The 25,221-nt window shown below is 40.8% G+C and overlaps 1 protein-coding gene across 2 annotated transcripts in view; it reads left to right on the forward strand.

Moving 5' to 3' along the window:
• Window positions 1-25,221, forward strand: part of vps50 (VPS50 subunit of EARP/GARPII complex) — a 116,462-nt gene that overhangs the window by 57,240 nt on the left and 34,001 nt on the right. The window contains exons 14-23 of one of the 2 annotated variants that reach the window (XM_005728723.1): window positions 8,033-8,124; window positions 8,304-8,398; window positions 10,835-10,933; window positions 12,240-12,330; window positions 13,379-13,564; window positions 14,793-14,911; window positions 16,398-16,504; window positions 17,484-17,605; window positions 22,228-22,305; window positions 22,776-22,856. In XM_005728723.1, coding sequence (XP_005728780.1) covers window positions 8,033-8,124; window positions 8,304-8,398; window positions 10,835-10,933; window positions 12,240-12,330; window positions 13,379-13,564; window positions 14,793-14,911; window positions 16,398-16,504; window positions 17,484-17,605; window positions 22,228-22,305; window positions 22,776-22,856 — 1,070 coding nt within the window. The remainder of the gene's footprint in view (window positions 1-8,032; window positions 8,125-8,303; window positions 8,399-10,834; window positions 10,934-12,239; window positions 12,331-13,378; window positions 13,565-14,792; window positions 14,912-16,397; window positions 16,505-17,483; window positions 17,606-22,227; window positions 22,306-22,775; window positions 22,857-25,221) is intronic. The other variant, XM_005728724.1, reaches the window with a different exon arrangement.

Genomic DNA, 25,221 nt, shown 5'->3' on the forward strand with positions numbered 1-25,221 from the left:
TGTACTCATTATTGGATTTACATTATGCAATTAATGTGATCCGGGTGTAAGGATTAGATTCATGCAGAGTTGGTGGACTATGATGCATATGTGACTTTGGGTTTCTTCTGCTTTGTGCTAATACAAACAGGCCTTTTTAGAAGCTGTAGAAGGATTTTTTTTTGTGGTAAGACATGTAACACTGTATTTATAAATTATTAAATGTAAAAAGGCACCCAACTCAAGGGATGAACAGACAACTTAGCAAGAACCTAATTAAAATTGTATTTTATATACTTTAATAGCAGCCTGTCACTTCCTTTGTTGAATCTATAAAAAATGCTGAAGATAACAGTTTGATAGGTATAAAATAGCATTTTTGCACCGTGTTTTTCCCCCAGAGAGCTATTAGCCGAATATCCCAGTAAAAAGTAAAAGAGGCAAAAAAAAACTATCTACAGCCAGCTTTGGAGTCATTACTCAAGATTTTCCTCACCTGGATGATTGTGCACGCATCAAGACACCTGTTACATTACTTTGTCGTTATTCTGTAAAAAGACCTGAAATGCACTGTCACATAATTACCAGCTAATAATATACAACTATAGGCTGCAGTCCTGCACACCAACAAAAATCCTAATGAGGACACTTTTGATGCTTTTATTTTTTATTTTTTTGTTCTATTGACCAGTCCTCAGATAACTGAAGACCTTTTGTAATGCATGTAACAATATAATTGTAACTATCATTTAATTACTGAGAAAACATGGAGAAAAGGTTAAGGTATCAAATTTCATTAGACCAGGAATGAACATAAATGTTATGGAGCGTTAAATCCAAATTCAAATCATTGTCAGTATTTTCGTCGGAGGTCAGCTGAGAGGCAAAATGATGGAATTGTGAAGACAGAAATCTGATCCACTGTGGATTTGATTTTTATCAACCATGTAATACCATCTGTGAGGGATCAACCATACTGCATACCTAAATAGGAAAGCGCCCAAGGGAACTTTATCAGTCATAGATTGGCCACCCCAGATTCCAACTTCAAAGCAATGTATTGTTGCACACTTGGACAAATGACACTTCCAGGCACAGATGAGTTTAGAATCATTTTTCCCAGGGGTCCAGTATCTATTACGATACATTCATCTGTGTCCATTACATGAGTCCCACAGTAGGATCATCTTGACAAAGAAGGAGAAAAGGCAGCCAGGATCCAAAGAAGAGCTTTGAATGTTGTTCAAGAAGCCCGGAAAACTATTCCTGAAGACTATTTAAAGAAATTACTTAAAAAAGCTTTTCTATGAGAGTTCAGGCTGTGTTGTAGAATAAAGGTGGTCACACAAAGTAATGACTTGAACCTTCTGTTTTTGCCGTACTTTACATGCAGTGTCTCTGTATATTTGAACGTTTCAACAAATTGCTGCTTCTGTTGCTCTTTTATCTAGCAAAATACAAAGAAGCTCTATTCTCAAGGCAATTCCTAATTTGTGGTTTAAAAGTTGAATAAAAGTAATAAAGTACACTGGATTTCCAGTTACTGTTACCTGATTACTGTTAATATAATTATCTGAAGAATTTATCGAAAATAAGATGTAAATGAAGACCAGTCATATTAGCCATGCCTATTTATTTTCATCCCCCATATTGTACAGCATTCATTAGGTGAATGAATGAGGGCACAAAAGGATGTCCTAAATAATTGATGACATGCTATGTTCACAGGATCCTTCATTAAATGTGGTCGTCCTCAGTGTGGAAAGGACGGGTACCATTTTCCCTTTCCTGAGGCACATCTGTCATCTCACTATTCGATTGACTGTCACCTCCATGTAAAGGTGTCCTTGACCCTGGCTTTGTCCTGGTGGGGTGCAGGGGCGGGTTGTGGGTGGATTGGGTGGGTTGTGAGTAGTAATTTACTGTATAATAATAATAATAATAATAATAATGGATTGGATTTATATAGCGCTTTTCAAGGCACCCAAAGCGCTTTACAATGCCACTATTCATTCACTCTCACATTCATACACTGGTGGAGGCAGCTACTGGTATAGGCTTTTATCATTTGTCAAAGAGTATTTTGTGGCGATGGTGACCTTCATCTCCCTACCTAACACAATGGATTTGCCGCTGTAGCACACTCCCCGTCGTGTTTGATCAGTTACAATGGCCACTGGGAGCAGCCGTGGCTCCTTGTGTGGGAGAGCAATTGAGCACGTTGGAATGTACAGAAGCTGCCTTCACACCACATTAATGTTTAATAGCATCTTGGTATAGAAACTGAAGTAGGGAGAGTCAATTTGTGTGAAATGTCCTAAGATTACTTCTTTTGGTGCACATTAGAGAACGGAGTGATGGAGTAATCCACAACAACAATGCTATTATGACACAGCATTGCTGTGATGCCTAATATTGTTGCATTGGTGAAACGTTGCAAGGCAGTGATCTATAATATAACACCATATCTGTTTAACTGCAGGACAGCTTATAACCTAGAAAATGAAAATCCAGGAATTATATATTTATTCTTTCCATTTGTGTGTTATTTGTTATTAATCGGTTCTTAGCTCTGATTAGCTTTTTTCTGCGTTCAAACATTGGCTGAGTTGTGTTTTTCACTGCAACTTAGTGAAGTTTGTGGTAAATCTAATTGCCATGGAAATCTTTTTAAGCACCTGCATGTTTCAAATAAAAATAATTTCTGGTGGGAGGTTAGATACTATGAATAGATGCCAAGACATTAAGTTTTATTTGTTAGTAAAAAAAAACCAAAAAAACTTTTTATGTCCAGACTGCTCTAAACTCTCACTTTAATCATCTTTAATCCTTTAAGATTCATTTGGATTTATTAACCAGGCGTTACAGGCTATTTTTGGCCAGTAATTCTTTCTGTTTTTCTCCCTTTCATTTTGTGTTATTTCTCAAAAGTATTAAATAAAAAAAAATTTTTTCCATGACACACTAATAATCACCCACTGCTTCTTTTAGATTGTGTTTTGCAGGCTACAATGGTAAAACCTTTCGCTTTGGAAAAATGCAAAGGTTGTGCACGTGCTGCTTTTATTTGCATCATATTTTTTTTAAGAAAACACACAGAGGGGCCGAGGCCTCTGCAGGGGTTTGACCTGTGAGTCACTAAGAACTTTGTTACCTGCGCAGACACGAAAGGTCAAACACTGTTTGCCACCTATGGATTCACAAAGGGTTGCTTTCCCTGCTTTCCCTGTTATTTATTTCCTCCTCTTCTGTAGAAGCAATTGTTAAGGTTTTTATTAGTCAGTGTTGGAGGCTTGCCTCCACCCTCACCAGGTTAGCAGCGGGAAACCACACTGACGTGAACTAAGGTGACAACAGCAGCAGAATATGAGAAACTCAGAAAACTGGTGGAAAGATGAAAAATTGGGGCAGGATACTATGTCAAACTTAATATAAAGGTTATCAGTTCCAAATTGTTTTGTGAATTATCAGAATAAGTTGCTTTTGCTCTTTAAGCAAAACCATAGATTTTATCTGTACTAGATTGATATCAGATTTTCGGGGTGCATCTTATAACCTGTTTGGTTTTTCTTTTCTTCTTTTAATTTTATTTTTTACTGAGTAAACATAGTCATATCTGATTGTCAGTTAATCAAACGAGATTCTTTAGTTATACACATTTACAGGGAAAATTATGGAGTCACTATTTTTAGTCATTTAAATTAATGAGTTTTCCAGATCAAGTAGAGGAAAAAATTGTTGAAACACTTGAAGCGGAGGAAAATCTCATGCAATCGCTTTCTGAAGAAATGTAAAGCTGTAGTTAAATGAGTGTTTGCAGACCTGAGCAAGCTATTACACGTGGCTAATTGAAACAAGTCATGGCACCAGCAAGAGAGTCGTTTCGTGAAACAGTAGAAAGATTTATCCAAATCTTTAAGAAGGAAATTCAATACAGAAGATGCAAACAAAGTGAGGGCATCAGGACAGAAAAGAGGAAGCCAAATGAAAACCAGCACGTACAATAAACAGAAGAAAAGAAGGCTACAGAGGGCTAAAGAGCAGCAATTGTAGGCTGTGAATAATGGAAAGGAAGTGATGTTCAGTGATGAATCACCAATCTGCCGTGGATATGCAGCTGGAACGTGGAATGTTCCTGTGGTGTTCCAGTGAAATGACCACCTAAAGGAAAAATAAAAATAACCCCAATCAACTGTTCCCAGTGGCCATCAGAACTGTGGTTATGTTTTTGGCAGGATTTAGGTGCGTGTCATTCTTTCTGAAGCAATCATTGTTGTAATGTCTAGTGTTTTGTAGGCAAGTGGATGCTAATTTCAAACTATTAGTTATTACTGCAGTGTTAAAAATGGTGGGGAGGATTGTGTGCTTCTTTTCGTACTTACTCTTTTTGGCACACACCCTGTGGATCTCAGTATTGTGTCATGAATTAGTCACTTACAGTTCCTGCTCTCAATTTTATCAGAGCTCTTAGCTTTCACGACCTCTCTTCTACTTGTCTTCCCCAATTTTTGTCCCCGCCCCCCCCCCCACACTGCCTCACATCCACTGCCGCCCGTGTGCTCATTAAATTGAACCCCGATATGTCAAGTTGCCATGTCACCATGTCTCCTAGGCCTGCGTTCTTTTGTCTTTCAGTGAATGATGCGATGGTGTTTAACAACAGCATCCCAATTAATGACTGAAATTAAAACCAGAGATGGGTATCTGTTAAAAATCGCCAGACTGGATTGTTTGTTTTAAAGCAGCTATTATTATTATTATTATTATTATTATTATTATTATTATTATTATTATTATTATCATCACAATTGTAATGTTATGGATGTAGAATGAAAGTAAGGGCTGTGACGGTAAAATGAAGGGATGGGCTGATGTTAAGGTAAGTAATGAAAATACTTCCAAGAGGCAAGACACGTAGATGAGTAAGGCCACACATTTCATATCAGATCAACCCCCCGGGAATTTCTCAGTGTGAAGATTGCAATCAGTTGGTGGGACGAGAAGATAATCATCCATGATAGGCAGGTGCAAAAATATTCTTGCTGACCGGAATTTAAATTAGATCTACGGTTTGGCATAAAAGTTGCATCTCCTTGTCTATTAAATCATTTTGCAGGTCTGGTGCCCAAAGTGAACATCATCTATCCTTGGTAACAGGAGGGGGAGTTTTCATCCTGATGACTATGGAAATGTTTGACCATGTCTGTGATATAAAGCAGTTACAGTGGGGGAAAATAATTATCTCATCCACTGCTGAATTTGTAAGTTTTCTCACTTCCAAAGCAATAAACAGACTCTAATTTTTACGATAGTTTCATTTTAATCGAAAGCTCACTGCCTTCTTTAGACACTCCTTTGTTACCTTGGCTGTATGTTTTGGGTCACTGTGATGCTGGAAGACGCATCCACAAGCCATCGTCAGTGTTCTCGTCCAAAACGCGTTGAAGTCGTCCTGTACCCTTAGCAGGGAAAAACAGCCCCGAAGCATAATGTTCCCACCTCCGTGCTCGACCGTGCTGATGATGTTCTTGGGGTCATGCTCAGCATTTTTCTTCCTACAAACACAGCGACTTGAGTTATGGGAACGATGCGAGTGCTGAGAGATTTCAATTCTTTCTTGGGTTTCTGAGTAACCACACCAACAGTTGTCACCCTGTCACCCAGCTTGATGTTCTTGTAGCTCACTCCAGCCTTGTACAATCTCGTCCCTGATGTCCTTTGACAGCTCTTTGATCTTGCCAATAGTAGTGGAGAGGTTGATGGAAGACATTGAATCTGTAGACATGGTGCAGCATGGGATGAAATAATTATTTCCTCATGTGTAGTTGGGGTAAGAACAACACGTTTCTTAGTGGTTTGATGCTCTAACATTAATTGCTGGGCATAAAATAAACGTGACAAACCTTTTAGGTCATTAAATTTGAGGATTTTCATTCTTTAGCTTTACAAGTTTAAAAACATGTTCATTTTAAACTCCAGATTTAAGCTCTGAATGATCAGGCATCAGTAGTTTTACTAAAATATATTTTTGGACTCATTATTCAGCTAAACCACTTGTTGGAGAATTGTTGTATTTTGGGCATCACTGATCTAAAGATTCTTTACTTTTTGAACTTCTTATCTCTGTAACAAGAAAAAGTACACTCAAAGGCATCGAAGCGTCAGTTCATTGAGGAGTTCCTGTGTTTGTTTTTATTTTCCTTTATGTCTTGGATCCAATTTTTTTCTTTTGTTCTGTTTTCTTTTAATGTCTTTTTTGTCTTTTTTAATGTCTTTTTTCCTGTTTTTCCACTCAGCAGTGACCTAATTCTCCCCTCACAACATCTTGATGTAACTGTCCCTGCTGGCTCTTTCTTTCCTTTTTTGTCATTATATTTATATAATTAGATTTACGCAGCATGTGGGCTGTGTAAATCTAATGCGGATTCATGTGTATGGCTTTTTTCTTCATTTTTCTTTTTAAATGGACGCGCTTTTTGTTCCAGCGTTAATATGAAAACACATTCACCGCCACAGATTGTTTTCATACGCAGCTTTGTAACGTCACCACATACTTTTCTTTTCTGAGCACATAACGTACACGTACAGTTTTCTCATTTAAAAAATTGCAGGAGATATTTATAGTCGTGCACAGCAGGGCCACTGCACAGATGCTCTGTTTGACAGCAGACGTTTGAGCCAAGCGGAGTTAAATTATGTGTTTGTGTTTCGGTCTGCGGGTCTTTCAGTCATCTTGCTGCATAATTCATGCCTGTTCCCAAATTGAAATTCCATGTTAATCCAATAGGAAGACGATGAAAGGAAAAAGTAATCTATTTGAAAAGGAACCATTGTGCTTTTACTTATTCATGTAAATAACATATATATTTATTTGTTTTAATAGAACATAGTAAACACAGCCAAGGTTTCAAATTCAAGGTCGGGGTATATTAAAGTCCGGGTGAGCCCAAAGAGTTTTTCACTCTTGGATCTGTGTGATGTCGAAGAGAGTGGATTTCCCCTATCTGGTCATCTTATGCATGAAGCTCCGGATGAGGGGCAGATAATCAGCAGAAGCTACCTTAAGAGGAAAGAAACTCAAAACAGCTTATTTCAGACAGAAGATGAAAAAGAAACCACCCAAATTAAGATAAATATTTGATTTTTCTTTTAAAATAATCTGCAGATCCACTCTTCTCATGTATAAGAACGAAACTATGAAGCTAAGCAAGAGTCTGAAAGTGTTTAAACTACATATTTACAGTATAAAATGTGAATCTTTAAATCAACTACAAAATAAAAAGCTGGGTTTTCCCAATCGTTTGGTTTTATTTTGCGTTACAATAGAATTTAATGTGAAACCGAGAACTGCTCGTTTGTTGACTTACAGGCTAACTGCTCGTGGCTTTCCTAAAAATTCCCTTCAAACATGAGAGCGGCTTGAATTTAATGAAAGCAATTTTCAGCTTTAGGGGAAGCATCGCTGCCGTTTCGACACGCTACAGTGTCGTTGCCACATGGTGGTCTGATCTATCTGATCGGGGAGACGAAGAAAAATGCACACAGAAAGAGAGGGTACTGACCTGATAATTGAGAAACTAGCATATCTGATGGTGTGACAGTGAACAGGGATCCAGGCCTGTATTAAGCTGTCATCCAGCTTTGTTCTCCTTGCTTCTAGGCTGCTGTCACTCTTCGCTCTCTGTTGGGAGTAACACGATCTACACTCTTGACAGATGCTGACTGTCAGCCACTACAGAAAGTCTCCCACTCTTTAGCTGACAATGAAGGACTTTTGACACCACCGTGTTCCCTTTCATATTAAAATACACCGGTGGAATTTTAATCTTTCATTTAATATAATTACCTTTTTTGTGCTGGGAGTGGATTGCGATCCAGTCTTCATTGTGCAAATGCGTGTTAAAATTGCTAAATGATGCAGAGTCTTTGACTCTGAAATGACAGCCAAGCCAGAAGGTAAAGGAGGTGGATCTGAATAGAGAATTTTAATTGGTCACTGTGTGTGTGTGTTTTCGTTTTTAATTCAACTGTATGCCTTTTTGACTACCTGCAGAGGATGCTGCTGCCGCCGAGTCCGATGAGCTGGCCGTGGACCGCAGTTATGTGAAGAAGAAGTTGGAGCATGGACTGACACGAATCTGGCAGGTTTGTTGAAAAGTCTGCACCACCGTTTAAAAAAAAAAAAGTTTTTCTGAAGCATTTCTCTTCCATTAAATTTGTATTTCATTTTTTATTTTTTATTTTAATTTCTGATCCACTTGGAGCTGCCTTATCACAGGTTCTCCTCCCACAAATCATTGTGTCCCTATTATTTCTCTCCACAGGATGTCCAGTTGAAAGTGAAGGCCTACATCCTGGGGACAGACATGTCGAACTTCAAATACGACGATTTCATAGTGGTACTGGATGTCATCAGCAGGTACGCCTCAGGTTTAGCGCAGACAGCTCATGCTTGTATCCAATAATTGGCCCTCATTATCTTGCTATTGCTGTCCCTTCCTCTTTGTGCGCCCCCCCCCCCTCCCCCACACACACCTCATCCTTTTTTTTAAGTTTGCTTCCAATAATGGCATCTTTTTTTTGTTAACTATAAAGGTAATTTCTCCAAACCCGTTTCTCCAACTCCCCCTTTTTCCCAGTGTACTAAGAAGAATCAGGGATATTTTTTTGGGCCTTTTTCAGTGGGGTACAGTGAAGAGTTACAGGAAAACAGAGCGTGAGAGGAGAAGACGTGTGGCAAAGGGCCGCGGGTCAGATTTAAACCCAGGTATACGGCATATGGGTGCCTGCTCTTCCCAGTGAGCTAAACCAGCGCTCAAGAATCAGAGATGTGGCTCTACAATGTGTTAATGGTGGTGTTTCCTAAATCTAGCAGTGGTATCGCAGTTACTCATCAAGCGATTGTGACATTTTTTGCGTTACGCAAGTTCTTTGTTTAGCTCCGCAGAAAAAATATATCATTGATTCATCAGGAACGATCCCGTCACATCATAGGAGAGAGACAGAAATGACGAAGCAGACTACAAAGATCATTATAAGTTAGGAAACATAAAACTAAAACTAGATCTGGAAAAACCTTTTTGTGAAACGTTTAAAAAGATTATAATAAATGGATGTGAATATAAAGGAAAGTAATGGAAAAAATAGTGGGTGTTCATATCAAATAGACAGGACATGTGTTTAGCTTTAGTCTTTTTCACTTTGGTCCAATTGGTTAACTCAGTCAGTCTGAGGAGGCTTTTTTGGATTTTCACCCCTCAGTCGTAAAAGGCTGGTGGGTTATAATCGTCACCCTGCTGGGCGGGCGAACAGCGTGGACACAAAATAACTAATAATGAAAACTACAGAATAACTCTGGGGTCTGCAGTGTTTGGCGGCTCCTTCAGACTTTTTTGCGTGAAAGGTAACAACAGTGACATGAAACCACACACATGGTGCCTACACGTTGACCCTGCCCTAAACCTACCCCAGCACCTCTAAGCACAACATCCAAAGAAAAAGCAAAAAGTGAAAGATTCCACCAACCCAGAGCTCAAGTTACTGTGTGCCAGTTCTGCATTAGAAATGCTGTTTCTGCAAGTGTTTACTGTGAGCTGATGGGTTGTTTTAGCGTTCTTATCGCTGTAAAAGCTCTTTGCTGTGGCTTTCAGAAACGTTGTTAAAAGAAATATCACGTGCACGTCTTCCTGATTAGGATATGTAGAGTTGCTGTCATTGCATATCAGACACTGTTATCAAGTAAGACTGAAGTACTGTTAAGAATAGAATAACACATTCTTTACTTAAGGGACTAACCGGGTATAGAAATGCATGTGAAACACTGCAGTGAAACGTGTGTGATATTTTTGCTCCAGTATCATTTCTTCAGTATCTCCTCTATAAACACCTTTATTCTTGTAAAACAACAAAATAAAATAAGGTTGAGAGGTTTTTTTTTTTAATCATAGAAATAACAGTACCGGTTACAATGAGTATATGCTTGCATACTCGAGATCAAATGTTTTGTAAAGTACAAATGGGGAATATTATTTGAACTGGGTGCTTTAACGGAAAATTCTGTGGTTCCACTTCTTTAGCCTCGCGCTCTCTCTTGACTCGCATGTTACAGAGTTACCAGAGCAGACATGTGTACAATGTGTCAGAGCCTCTGCTGGCTCAGCTGTCAGACACACACACACACACACACACACACACACACACACACACACACACACACACACACACACACACACACACACACACACACGCAGCAGTAATCCTCCTGTGGCTTTGAAGCTAAAGGCTGTTTTTGATATTGGAAAACCCGAAGCCATGACTCCTGCAGTGGGAGATCCCAGCACCTTAGTGCTCTCTTATCATGTTAGACTTACCTTAGGTTTGTCAGCTGCCTCTAATGTAATGAGTGGCAATTGTTTTGTTTTTTTTAAATTAAACAAATTAACCAACAAATGGCTTAATCATGATATTCCTGACCTGCAGTTGTGGCATCTCTCTGCACACCTAGCTATAAGTGAAGTAATTTCAAAGCTCTAACCTCAAAGGTTGGCTTCAGTGGTTCATTAGGCAGCTGGTTTGTCCTCTCATTATAGACTTCATCTGATAAGATACCTACTGTAAATGAGCCATCTCATCCCTGCAGCTATCGATAAAGCTGTTGTGGTCATTGCATCTCTCGAGCCAACACGGGCTGCAGAATGCCAGTTTGTCTTAGTGCAGTCTCTTCAAACAGGAGGTTTGTTTTAACACTTCCACTCTGTCTCTGTCTTTGTCTCTAGCTCTCCTTACTTTATCTTCCTTCCCTCCTGCCACACTTTTGGATTTGTGATCAGTTTTTCCCGCCAACCTTCTCTTTCAGGTTGATGCAGGTGGGTGAGGAGTTTTGTGGCAGTAAGTCTGAGGTCCTGCAGGAGTCTATCAAACGCCAGAGTGTCAACTACTTTAAAAACTACCACAGGTAAGAAACGTCTGGGGCTTCTGTTTGATCATTATCCGAACTATGTCAGAGTTACGGCAGATGTTGGTCGAGTCTTTCAAAGCTAAACATGATGGAAAGTAGATGTAACCATTTCTTAGAAAGCAGGATATCGTTATGTGAGAGAAACCTTTGCACACGGCGATAACCACTTGCTGCCTCCAACATGCTCTATCCCAGGCGTAACCCTCTTCGGAGCTAGATGTGTAATTACATGCCAACACTCACTGAGCTGGAAGCACATTTACATCCTGATTGCATAACCTCCTGCCAAATTCATAAATATGTATAGTTTCACGCAGAAGGCTCCACAGCATCTGAGGTGATTTGCATTGCTCAGTGTTAAGGTTACCTGTCAAGAATCGTTGATAACGGGCTTAAATATGATTCCTCTTATAAGCGTCAGTCCTGTGACACAAATCGGGTACAGCTTTGGGTTACAGGTGGTGACATGGAGGTGTGAACATGTAACGAAAAAGCAGAAAGAGGTCAAAGAAACCCAGAGACGAAGAAGACTCGACCAAACACACACACACCTTTACACCGTGCCATTCAGCGTGCTTTATATTTACCCTCCAGCAAAGTATGTCTATGTTTCTCCGTCTGGTTCCTGCGGTAACACACCCGGTCATCAGCGGGGGTGTACTGTCAGCCTCTGGATGCAAAGCACAGACTGACATTGTCAGAGTTCAGGCATAATAAATATTTTAGAACTCCAGCATTGTTGATATCCGCATGGGGTTTTCTTTGTTTTGTTTTTTTCGTGCTGAGCGATTGAACTAGTCTCAAGGTTTTAATGTCCTCTGATTCACAGTGGATTGAATTAAAGAAATTCAGCTGTCGAGTGGACGAGTGTACAGTATTACAGTGAATATTCGACACTGTCTTTTGTGTTTTTTTACTTTCATACTTTAAACGCCTTAAAGAAAAGAAACAAGCAGCACTGCTGTGTTTGAAGTGAACACCGCACTGACATTTCACACCGAAGGAAGGATACTGACCTAGCGGGTGAGCACCTGGGGTGGCTGCTGTGAGCTGTGATCACAGTTAGCATTGAATCGTGTTGCAAACAGCACACACAGAACTTTTCCTTCACACTTCGCATTAGTGACCTTTGCAGGCTTTATTGATGTCATTGTGTTTAAATTGGGAGCTGCTTGACTATATGGGGTTGAATTAGGTGATTAATGGACAGATGTTAATGCTTTCTGTGTCTTTCACTTTTTCTTCTTCTTGACCTTTCCTCAGCACTGTGCTCATTCCCTTTTCTCTTTTCGCAACCCCTCAGGGCCCGACTAGAGGAGCTGAGGATGTTTCTGGAAAATGAGACGTGGGAACTGTGTCCAGTCAAGTCTAACTTTAACATAGCCCAGCTCCATGTGAGTAAGAGACACAGCACTGAGGCGAAAAGGTGAAGGGAGGGTGCTTTCATTTATTCCACGCTGTCACTCACTGCTGTGAAATTTGCATGAGGATGTGAAACGCTGAATCTGCTCAGTGACGTGTGCGCGCGTGCAACCGGGTGCGTAAAGTTCACTGCTCATTATAAAACACAGATGAAGATCAAACGGCTGCTGTCCCTTATGGGATGTATGTTAGACAGTTTTTCTCACACTCATGAGCCACAGTTAAAAAATACAACCTTTCCTATGGACTGCACATCCATCTCTGAATCTCCTATTCCACCACATCCTATTGGATTAAAATCTGGAGGCCGTCTCTGTACAGGGAACTCAATGTCACATTCAGGAAACCAGTTTGAGATGATTTGAGATGGCAAGTTAACCTGCTGGAAGCAGCCATTAGACGATGGGTACGCTGTTCATAAAGGGATGGAAATGGTCAGCAGGAATACTCGGGTAACACTGTGGCATTTAACAATGCTGAAGAAATTCCAAGATTAAGTAGAAGAAAACATTTTGCGATCTGAGTGTACAGCTCATTGCACTTCAAAGCAACACTGATGAATGGAAAGGAACGTAAAGAAAATGAGTGCAGTGAACTCGAGTATTTTTTCATCTTTATCTTTTTTCCTTCATCTCTGTTTTGCTTATACGCACAAAACGATAAATAAGCATACCAAAGAACCCTCCTAATAAATGGACTTGCATGGGAATTTTACATGCCTTTATCACTTTACTATGCAGGCAATGTATTACTTGGCCTTCACTACAGTATGATTTAAGCGTGCGTAGTGGAATTCCTCACAGACGTCCTGTACAGATGGTGATTTAGCTTTTGTTGTGATGCAGCCGCTTAAAACCAAGTGGTCAAAGGTACTGTGTACAAGTGACGTGTTAATTGGAGTTCTTGGCTCTGTTTTCTTTTAAATTACCTCTAACTTTATTCATTTTAAAAGTCTCATAGACTTTTTGTAGGATACTCTGATCAGTAACAATTCCCTGTGTCCCATCTTCTCCGATCCAGGAGTTTAAGTTTATGGGTCAGTGTCGCTCGCCTTCGGTGTCCCCGAGTAGGCAGGCCGCGTCTTTGAGCAGCTCGGCCCAGGAGGAGCTGTCCCTGTTCCAGCAGTACCAGCGAGAGGGAAACCCCTTTGAGATGCACATGGAGCACAAGGAAGAGGAGACGGAGGATGTGCTGGCATCCAATGGGGTAGGTGTTAGGAAACACACTCCATCTTGTAAAAAAAGTTAAGAATAAGTCGTGTCTGTTGAAAGTTGAAATCTGTTATAATACTGCAGTATTTTTAGGAATATGGTCATTTTGGAAAAAGTCACAAGTTAGAATTGAAACACAGAACTAGATTTGATTATAGAGCGTGCGTTTCCACCAGCTAGATAAACCCACTTACATAAGTATGCCTAATTAAGCCTGCCTATAGAGTCAAACTTCAGACAAGTTCATAAGGAGGTGAACTGATTTGAGAAATAATCAGCGTCCCTTAAGCTCTCATCACCAGGGTCATAACAAGCGTTTATTAGGGGTTTAAGGGCAGCCGTGCAAAACGTGCCATAGTCATTACAGGGCTTTGACACACTGTCTGACAAGTAATGTTAGCCATTCAATAGAAAATAAACTTGTACTTGGCTACTGATTAACCCAAGAAAAGAGTTTCATGTAATGTAGCTGTTTTTTTTTCTTTGAGTTTGTTAGTGTCCAGGCCTCCGGTATAGGAATCCTTTTAATTTCTTAATACATTTTCGGTGTTTTGTGTTAAATATAAATTAAAAGCACTTTGCTTTTAATTTAAGTAGTGTCCCTTTTAGGAAATAACAACTATTGCCTCATGCTACAGAGGCTACTCATCTGCTCCTCCTATGGAAAACAATATTTCTCTTTCAGATTTCAGAGGTGCCCCCACACCTTTGGCTTTACTTTATGATGACATATCAACATATCTGTATAAGCCTTTGGTGTTTGGCTGTTCATAAGCGTGTAATCCTTTATATATGATGCTTGTGTTCCCTCGGCATGTAGAAAATATTGCCTTATTTCAGTAAGGTATAATCTGAACTCTCTTGTGAGAGGTGAATACATTTTGTGCCCTCCCAGCAGTATGTGAGGTATTTGAAGTGTTTATTTGTTGCTTTGTGGGTAATTTAATCACAGAGCGTTAATGCAGTTTGTTTTTATTAGCCTTCCACCATTTTTATCTTGGGGGAGTGGGTTAATACTTTGTGCTGTTTCAAAATCTCTGTGGACTCTTTGTTGCTGTGTCTTGCGACCAACAGCGCCGGCACCATTTCCCCGTGGAGTTGGACTTTTTTCACGCCTGTCTTAACACTTGTCTTCTCTCTGTTTTACCCACTTTATCTGAACTCTGTCCACCGCTTTTTTACCCCTGACTTCAATCTCATCTTTCTCTTCACCGTTTCTCAAGTACGAGTCAGACGAGCTGGAGAAAAGCGTGTACCAGGATTACGACAGCGACAGCGATGTCCCAGAGGAGCTCAAGCAGGACTACGTTGATGAGCAGACGGGTGATGCTCCTCTAAAGAGGTCAGTTCCATGTCCGGCTCCGAGTGTATGCCTCAAATTTACAGACAGTCCATGAATCTTCTGTTTAAATCCACTTTCAGCTTGTTTGATAACTGGATTTATGTTTGTGCTGTCCGAAAGAGTTGTTCGATTTCAGTTCTGTTCCAGTTGTTCTGAAGACCAAAATTTAGTTTCTTGCTTGTTTTTTTTTTTTATATGAAAATTGAGAACATGAATTATAGTTTACTTGTTTATCTTATCAGACACGTTGAAGACAGCTTTGGACAGCTGGTACATGGACCAGTTAACAAACAAAATAAATTTTCACTGCTAGCTGTGAAATATTCAAAAAGTGAGCGCACCGATTATGTTAATTACACACACCAAACTATCTGTCTGTACTTGAGTCTTCATTTTGAAGGCATTAACCAAGTCTTCGCACCTCCAGCACCAACAATTTAAGCTAACCTCTGGCTAACCCTGCCAAGTCAGCAGTAAGCTTGTTGTATATCCATGAAAAAGTTACCTTTCCTTTCTACCTCGGCTAATGCGATTGGTGCGTATTGTAAAATTAGTGGCTATTTAATAATGGTGAAGGCAATTATACACTTCTCCTTTCAGTGTATTAAAGCACTAATTTTCATTTGAAAGAGGGTTTAATTGCAGCTGGAGAAAGTTTTGTATTTTGCCTCCTTTATTATCAGGGATGCTTGAATTGGAAAGAACCTATCATTTATGCAAGCGCTAACTGTTTTAGCATTTCACAGCTTTAACAGTTTAGATGTTCCTCTCGAACTGATTTAGCCGACCTCGTTTAGAACTGCAGCATTTTCCCTGCAGCATGATGGGGTCTTAAATTTTGTGTCACCGTTCAGCTGGGACGGTCTTTGTCGATAAGCCTGCTGTGCTCATTTTGTGTGTGTGTGATGAACTGAACTGCCAAGAACTTGCAGTAAATTAATGTTTTTAGGCAAATCTGAGAGCTGATCTAAAAAAAAAAAACGTTAGGATTTGCACTGGAGTCAAAACCTTGATTGATTGCAGTTTCTGTTTCCTGCCCTGTATGATGACATACAGTATTATTTTATGCTTTTTAGTTCCTCGCGTGTACTCACCTGACATTAGTCCACGATCACTAAAATCCTTATTTCCTGTTCTTATAGGCAGGAATTACTAGTGCTTAATTATGTAAGGGCTCATATAGTCGCAGAAATGAGACAGACCATGTAATGATTTCTGCCCATGTAATCATTGCTGGCTAATATGGCTTGGCGAGCTCCGTGTCAGGGTCTGGTGCTTCAGGATCACCAGTTCTGAGACTTCACCACTGGGGTCCCATTTCCTGTGTTGTGAAATGGGTTCTGATTGATCAATTACAAGAACTGTGACCCACAGTGAAGGCTTTGCACCTGGCCCTATCATTTCAGGGGATTAATGATGTTGACACGTATTAGCAAGTCTCTTTTTCCTCATGGTTCTGACCTACTTTCTCTGACTCTGCCACCAGCGTACCCCGAGAAACCATGAGAACCAAGAAGAAGTCCGACTACAACCTCAATAAGACCAACGCACCAATTCTCACCAACACCACGCTCAACGTCATCCGGCTTGTTGGTGAGTCCTGGAAACACACAACGCACGCACACACTCTCATTGATGACTAACCTCTGCTTGCGAGGTGTCCAGACAGTGTGTCCTCTCTGGCCTTCTGAGAGTTTCATTTATTCATCATTAAAGCCTGCAAAATACTGCAATTGGCACGCTCCACATCTGCATGACTGAACTGCACTAATAGTGGTTAACCTTCGCCCTGAGTTCCTGCCTTCTGTTTCCAAAGAACTGCTTACATGTATAAATATGTGACGTAGCTCTAAAGACATGAGAAAAGAGTCTGATGATGTACCCTCATAATGTGATTTTAGAGAGGAGGAGCTATCTTTGCTGTTTTGGCTTGACTGCGCATAGAACCGTATTTTGTCACACGCTACATAATATTGATTTAGAGCCACGTGGAAAAACTTGCAGCAAGAAAAAAGACCCCCAAAGTTTGATTCCATACAATCACTTCTAATTCAGTCTCTGCTGGACTTTGATGGAGTTCGATTGCTCCCTGAGTTCTTGGTGCAGAATTTAAGGGAAAGGGTGTGAAAAATGAGAGTGTGGGAGAAATAGTGCTGCCTGGGTAGCAAAGCCAGCTAGATTGAGTTTATTTCTTCTTTTTTTTATTCTTCCATACATCAGTTCTGAGTCAATGGTAACCTTGTTACACCCCTGTACCTCTGTAGTTATTGCCTTTATTACCTTTCTGCTGAATTAAATCCTTGCAATTTGTATGCAAATGCAATATGCTCATGCTGTTGTCCTTCCCAAAAAGGATATGGTTCAACCACGATTAACTTACAGTAGTTTAACCCGTTTAATCTCCTTCAAAATTTACTCAAGTACAGCGCCATTTCATTCTGTGTAAAGTGATGCTGGGTTTCACGGTGCTAAAGAACAGTATGGATGCCCTCTGTGTCACACACAGCACTCGACACAAAGCTTCCATTGTACTCAGATCTAACTGTTACGTCTTTGTCTCCTCTCCCTAAAGGAAAGTACATGCAGATGATGAACATTTTGAAGCCAATTGCCTTTGACGTCATCCACTGCGTTTCACAGCTTTTCGACTACTACCTTTACGCTGTGTACACTTTCTTTGGACGCAACGACATGGTACAGTATTCCTTCATCATCGTGGTGTTTTGTCTATCACATCGAGTGTTTATACTGAAGACTAATGAAAAAACGAACATTTGCTAGCCAATAAAAGACCCTTGAAGCAAAACCTTGTGACTCAGCCCATTTTCGATGTGGCATTTTTGCATTTATTGGCTCTGGAAAGTATTTGTACAGCAAATTTCCCGCTCGTTTAAAAAATAAAATCAGTTTAAAAAAGTTACAGACATCGATTTGATCCTCAGAAAACAACCCTAAATAAATATTTTCAACTTCTAAGAAGCACAAACACAGTGGGGGCAGTGTCTGATGTTTTTCTTATGACCGTGCACGGGAATTTGTTTATTGATGAAATCATGAACTTTGCAGTGAAAAAGCCAAAAGATGATGCAGTGAACAGAAGTGGATATCTCACCAAGTTAGTCTCCTGAAGCATACCGTCCGCCCCGTTCAACTAAATTTTGCCCAGGAAGAAAGATTATGACCTTCCCAGAGCCCTGATCTGAATCACTATCTACAGGATGCCATAAAGGAAAAAAAAGCCTGATGGTCTAGTGTGGAGGAACTAAAAGTTTTGCAAACCTTTGTGAAAGCTATTACAAAATTGAATTGACCCCCTCCATGCCCAGATGTTGTCAAGCAGTTCTGCAAGCTGAAGGATGTCAAACTAAACTCTAATACACAATAAATCTTTAGTGGATTGTTTTGGCATGGTTTTAAACTCCGTGTCTGTAGTTTTATCATTCAATACTCTAAAGAACACCTTCTGTGGAATAAAAGATGAGCATGTGTTGTTGCCCCATCTTTCCTAAAATAAAGGTTTAAAACCAGAGGGTAATACCTGCTTGCTTGGTTAGCAAGTTAGATCTCCAAACTACACAACATGCATGCTAGTTAGTGCTTAGTACTAAATCAATGAAATGCTATAATTTTACCCACTAAAATGAAAGGATAGACTTTATGGACAGGCTGGTTAATCAGGAAGCCAGAATATTTGTCAGATAAAACCTCACAAACGTACTAAGCAGTAAATATGTTTTTAATGCTGTTAATTTTGGTTTTTGGGTTAAAATTTCAGTTCAATTCAATTCAGCTGTATTTATATAGCACAACAACAGTCAGTTCATACTGTAAACTAAAGACCCTACAATTATAAAGCAGCAATAAGATACTTTCATTTAGGTCAGATTGTGCCTGCGCTGTTTATGTACAGCAGATGAGTGATTAAAACTCAAACACTGACTGTCTCTCACTCTCTTTCCCCCCACATATTCTCCTGTTAACAGTTTTGTACTCTCGATATTTAAGACAATTAGATAGCAGGAGGGCAATCGTCACTTTTTTGAAAACTTTGGAGTCGCAGCCAAGCGTCAGACTCTGTCACTTCTCTGTTTTTGTGAGAAAACTGGGAAAAAGAATCAGCACCTCCAAAGTCTGAAAGCATGATCATTAACTGGAAAAAAACCCCCAATACCTATCCCTGGTCAGGCAGGAATTTCTGTCGCAAGCGATGAAGTTCATTCACAAGTGATGGAGAGAGCGGAGCAGGAGAAAAAGACAAAAAGATTGACTGATGTATTATCTGCAGTGATACAGAAGCGGTATCAGTCTGTTGTACAGAAAACAGAGCTGGGTGTGAAAGCGAAGCTGTCAATTTATTGGTCGATCTCCATTCTGCCCTCACCTATGGTCTAAAAGAATGAGATCGCTGATACAAGCAGCAGAAACAAGCTTCCTCTGAAGGTTAGTAGGGCTCTCTCTTAGAGATGGGACGGTGAGCTCGGTAGCTTAGAGTAGAGCTGCTACTCCTTCACATTGAAAGGTGTGTCAGTCATCTGCCATGGGGAAGATGTCCTGTGGGCAAACTCAGGATATGCTGGCAGGGTTATATATCTGGGCTGGCTTGATGCTAGAAAAGACAGCTGGGGGTATCTGCTTACGCTGCTGCTCCCGTGACCCAGACTCGGATAAGTGGCAGAAAATTGATGGAAGTCTGTGTTGCTTAACTCACTTTTGGAGACAGACTCAAGAGGCCACTCCAGGAACTGCATTTATTTTTGGCGCTTCCACGGTTGCCTCATTGACTGCTGTTTTCTGATTGTTCCGGATGCATCTGAATGTCTTTCCCAATAATGGCAAATTAAAAAAAAAAAAAAGATGAAACAGGGACAAGCTGGGGGGAAAAAGTATAATCTTGTGAGTTAAGTAAACCTCATAAGTAATCAAGAATTTTTGTTTTTGCTCATTGTAATGCCGACTGCGTCTGCGGTCGCAGTGTAGATGTTCTGTTGTTGTGAAATTACCTTCACACTCATTTCCAAAGCTCCAGAATATAACTTCTTGACACAAATTGCTTATTATTACTTCTGCTGCATCAGTAGTAAGGTGCTTTATGGAGATTGCCTGCATTTATTATTTCTTTTTTTTTAATGTTTATTAGATGATATACAGTGAGATGTGAAATAACCACCGCTTCCATCTTTTCTCATTACTGTCTGTCTCACAGTAAAAATTCAAGCTGAACGATAGGATGCAGTCTGCGAGCCCGGTCCCTCCACTCAATCTAAAGGCTATTATGTCATTTATACTGTGCCTCACAAAGAAAGAAGAAAACAGCATTTGTGTCAGTATCACCCTCAGGGATGCAATAATGATGGCAACAAAATGACTTCTATCCCGTTGAGGTGGAAGAGATAACGGGGATGAAAGCTCCACGGGGGCCCCTCCAACTCGGATTATTGGCGTGCGTGCGTGTGTGTGTCAAGGAGAAATGAGGAAAAGTTGAGAGTTGATAAGTTGTCAGTGGGTCACTGTCACCGATGCAGAATATGTCAGCCTCTCAGTATCATTGCCTACCTTGTCTTTAAGCGTATATCATTTTTTTGTTGCTTAAGCCGGCTCCTTCAGCCATTTCTTTCTACCGTCTACATTCCCAAAAGCTTAATCTAATTTTTCTTCTTCATGCTTGTTACTCTCACCATCTTCCCGTGTCATTTTCACTCTCTGTTTGCATCACTCTGTAACTTTTACCGCCACTATTTATCCACCGCATCCACTCTAGACCTCAAAGTGTCACTTCATGAACCCAGCCGTTTTCATTAATGGTCTCACTTGAAGAGCCACCGACAGCTAAATGCTAATGTCCCCATGAATCTTTAAAAAGCTCCTGGAAATTGCTAGTCACATACGCTGGCGTTTTGACCTATAGGCTCTGCTCTCCTTACACAGCTGGAATCAAGATGGGCCTGCTTGACTCCCCCACTTGAAGAGTAATGTGTGGCATTAATATTCAAAAGGGTAAATACACTCATTATCTGCGTGTGTTTGCCTTGTTAAGGCAAGCCGCACTTTTGACGGTGTCACACATGCTAAAGATGTATTATGCGCCCTGCTCGCAGATTCTCCGTCGTCAATAGTAGCCGGGTTTTCTGCTCCAGGGGCTGTGACAGGCAGATTTGCTAACACAGTTTTGAGAAAAGTGATTAATGTTTGAAAATTGTAGAAAGCTGAACCTCAAGGGGGGGAAAAATCTTCGGTTTTAGCTCTGGGAAGACGCCGTGGAGGGCTATAGTACGAAAAGGGCAAAAAGAGGTGTGAATTGAAAGATGGAAGTCAAATGGAGACAATAGAATATTTTCATTTTGAGTAACGATGGCAGAAATGGTCGGGGGTAAAGGCTGCCTACTGAAATGAAAAAGTGGTTCACTCTCAACTCCTAGCTGCCACTCGTACTGGATGTTATTTATCTTGTGCAGCAGTACAGACTCTCACCTGTGGCCTACAATAAAACCAAACGACGCCCGACTGCACCAGAATCTTCAAAACTGAAGCCAAAAAAAACCCTACATCCCAAAAACTGTCACTTCTACTTCCTCCTACCTAAACAATGGTCACTGAACAGCCTCTGCCAAACAGCATGTATCTCAAACCCACGCTGACATCGACAACTACTAGATGTGTGTTTTTCCTCCTGATGCCCTTCCATGTGTTTAAAAGTTTCTAAAAGCAATATGAACAACCTGAGAGCTTTTTAAAGTCTGTCACTGACTATCAAGGTCAGGGATGCCACACACATACAACCGCCTTTGATTTCAGTTGGGCCAAAAGCAGTGAAACTGCCCTTTGTGTCAATGTAAAGATTTTTAACTAGACATTTCATCCCATTTAATATGTGAAAAAGAAGTTCAGTTTCAACAAAACATCTCATGGAGTTTTTATACAAGGCGGTCTGTGAACATTTGGTCTGTTGGTATTTGTAGCTTAAACAAAAAGCAAGAAGGACACGCACAGCAGTGACACTTAATTCTAAGATGTTACTAAACTAAGTGAGATTAAAGGGGCATCGGGTTTTCACAATGCCACCTCTCTGCATGTTCAGCTGCTACACACTACAAACTGATGAGTCCCGGTTTACTACGCTCCTGCTGGTCATAAATGGAAAACTTAAAAAGTTTGTGAACAGAAAAATTCCACTTACTACTTCATTTAATCGAATTATGTTTGTTTGCTTTCATATTTCTGTTTTTTTTTTCTAGTTGTGTTTTCTTCTTCCAGAGTCTTTAATTTGAAGCTTTTGCTTTTTGTTCTTCCTTTCTTGCTATCCGTTCGTCATCCGTAAGCCCGTCCCAAGCCCATCTTTGCAAGCTCACGGCAGCAGAGAGGCGGGCACCGCCAGGGTTGTGGGCCCTGCCTGCTTGGTAAGAGGCACAACCTGAAGTGTTCTGACTACTTCACGGTTGTGCTGCTTAGAGAATCCAGCATGTGTGGTGTGGTTGTTTTCAAGCCCTTAAGATGTGCGCGATTTGCTTTCACAGGCGACATCGAGCACATCTCGGAGTGATTTCAGAAGCATTTGCATTGAGGTTTCTTCGCTTTCACCCTCTCCGCTTCGTTTTTCTCTGAGCTCTGTCTGTCACCTTCTGTTGTCAGCGTGATTGTCTGATTGTTGATGTTGGTTCTTCCCAGCTGCTCCTCCCTCTTTAGGATTAGAGTTGGCTAGAAGCAGAAAGCGAAGTCTCTTTTGTCTCTGACTACGTGAGATGAGAGCAGATGTCCCGGTGTGAGCGTGATTTTTACACTCTGTTGAAGTGTGTGTTCTTATAGAGGGAAGATTTTTGTGCACATTTCAAACACTCACTCTGTGTGTGTGTCTGTGTCTATTCTACAGTATGAGTCATCAGGTCTGGGCCTTATCAGCAGCAGACTGAGAACCACACTGAACCGGATCCAGGAGAGCCTCATTGATATGGTAAGACTGCGTCTCGCTCTTCCTCTTTCACCTTCTCTTCTGTTCACTCTTTTACCAGCGTGCATTATCTCATTGTCTGTCTCATTTTCTGACACACCATCTCACGCCTCTGTCCTCCCATCCTTATGCACCTCTTTCCTCTTAATGTCGCTCCTCTCACTTTTTGGCCATCCATTCTGTCCGTACTGACCATGCTGTACGTGTGGTCTCATTGTTTAGAGAGCCCACAGCCGGTGTCACAACATGCATTATGGGTCATCATTATCTGGCCGGTGGTCACTCAGACTCGTGTACACCTCCCTCTGTTTAAATGGGCAGGCCAGGGTGGATATGTGTGTTATTCCATTAGGGCTCTCTAGCGCTGCTCCTCACTGTGATATTACATAGTGACAATTAGTGTGGTGCAGTCCACCTTTTGCCTGATAATGTGTCTTTCTGCAGTCTGTCTCTCCTGTTACATGATCATACAACTGTCATCTCTTGCTTCTGCCTTTTATTTGCATGCCTTTCGTGGCCTGTTTTGCATTATCATAGCAAGAAACCCTACAATCCCGTGTGAGCGTGCATTTGGTGGTGGTGGAGAGAAGAAACTCCCTTTGCAGTGGACCAAATCTCCAGCAGGATGAGGCTTAGGGAAAGGCAACCATCTGCCTCAACTCATTAGCATTAGAGGAAAACTAAGAGGCAAAGACCGAAGAGAAACAACAAACTAAATAACTATAAACTCCCTTCAGGCTGGTAGGGACAGTAACCACAGATAAGGATCATGTTGCTCCTGAGGCACAGATACTGATGGAAAACACACAGAGAGCAAGGACGGAGAAGGAAAAAGCCCAAACTGCAGGAGAGAGAAAGACTGAACGCTAATGAAGTGCAATAGTCACATATGAATGTATGCAGAGCAAAGTAGAGGAGATGTGTTCAGTACTTCATGATATTTTGTCTAGCAGCCTAAACAGCAAAGCTAAAGGAAGGTTCTAGGTCACTTGAGCAAACCTTTACTGTAGGCCTCATCGTAAAGTTTTACACCCAAGGTGTCTGCCAGCTAAACCCAAAGTAGGAACTTCTTCCACGGGAGTGGAGCCTGATCACTGACAGCTCTGCCTCCCACTGTGCTTTTGGAGTTACTCAAGTAACAACGAGTAAGCGTCATGTCAGGTGTGATGTAGCTACAGGCAGCTACTTGTTAGTAGGTGTTAGTAAGTGTGTATTTAGGTAAAGAAATACAGATTTCTTACCTTACCTGGTAATCTGTGTTTGTGAATAAGCTGAGGATACAACTTTCTGTTCTTTACCCTGCTTGGTTTCTCTTTGCAGTCTGCTTCTAGTACAAGTGCTATAAATCATTTGCTTTGGAGAAAGCTTTGGTTGCGTGCTGGTCAATGGGGAAAGCAACGGCTGTCGTGTCAGGATTTTGTTTTGAAAAATAACTTTAAATCTTTCCACCTTTGTGAACTGTGGTTGTTGCACCGAAACAGCAAGGTTTGGACTGAATATACATCGAAAGCCCAAGAATATTGGCACTTTTCTCTTTTTCACTTTCCTCTTCTTTTTTTCTCTTCCCTCAACAGTTAGCAGCACATTATTGCTTTGTTTTACAAAACCCCATAATGGCAATTTTCTTGCTACTTGCTTGTAGTCTCTATAGCTTCACAGTTTGGAGGTGGTCTGACGAGAAGAAGAAAACAAAAAGCAATAAACAGAGTTATGAATCATGAAGGCGGAGGAAAGAATAAAGATCTAAACTTTAAATTGTTGTATGCTGCTGCATGTTTTCTCCCTTCAGGGGGCCCAATAGTGACTATTTACACCTGAGTACTTTTCTGAGTAAACTGTGAGCTGTTTTCCAATATCAGACAGGCTGCGGGTGATGTGCTCACTTTTTCAGCTGATCAAATGGACGCAGATAAACAGACAAACTGAAAGCGGAGAGATAAAGAGAACAAAAAGAACTGAGTCGAATTGCACTGAGGCATTTCTGTTTCTGTGAGCCCACGAGTCCTCTCAGAAGACAGAAGCGTGCTAACCCGAAAGCACACGGATGCGCATTCATATTTCAAATAAGCAAAATCATATCACTTTGCCCCCTGATTAAGAGCCATTTCCAACCACCTTGGAGGAGCGATGCAGTCTGGCTTTGTAACTTCCCATCCTTTCTCCAGTGTAGTGGCAAATGCTTTCAGCCCATCTTGTCTCATGCAAAGCTATTTTAGCTCATCTTAATAAATCATCTAATGTTGGGAAAATGCCCTATATTCCAAACTAACACAGCACTCCCTATTTTGTCTCTTTTTTCGTCCTTGTCTTGCTCTCCTTTAACTCTTCTGTGTTTTACATCACGACCTACTCACATAAATCTCGCAGA

The sequence above is a fragment of the Pundamilia nyererei genome, unplaced genomic scaffold (genome assembly GCF_000239375.1).
Source record: "Pundamilia nyererei isolate P.nyererei 1_Seehausen unplaced genomic scaffold, PunNye1.0 scaffold00030, whole genome shotgun sequence".
Taxonomy (NCBI): Eukaryota; Metazoa; Chordata; class Actinopteri; order Cichliformes; family Cichlidae; genus Pundamilia; species Pundamilia nyererei.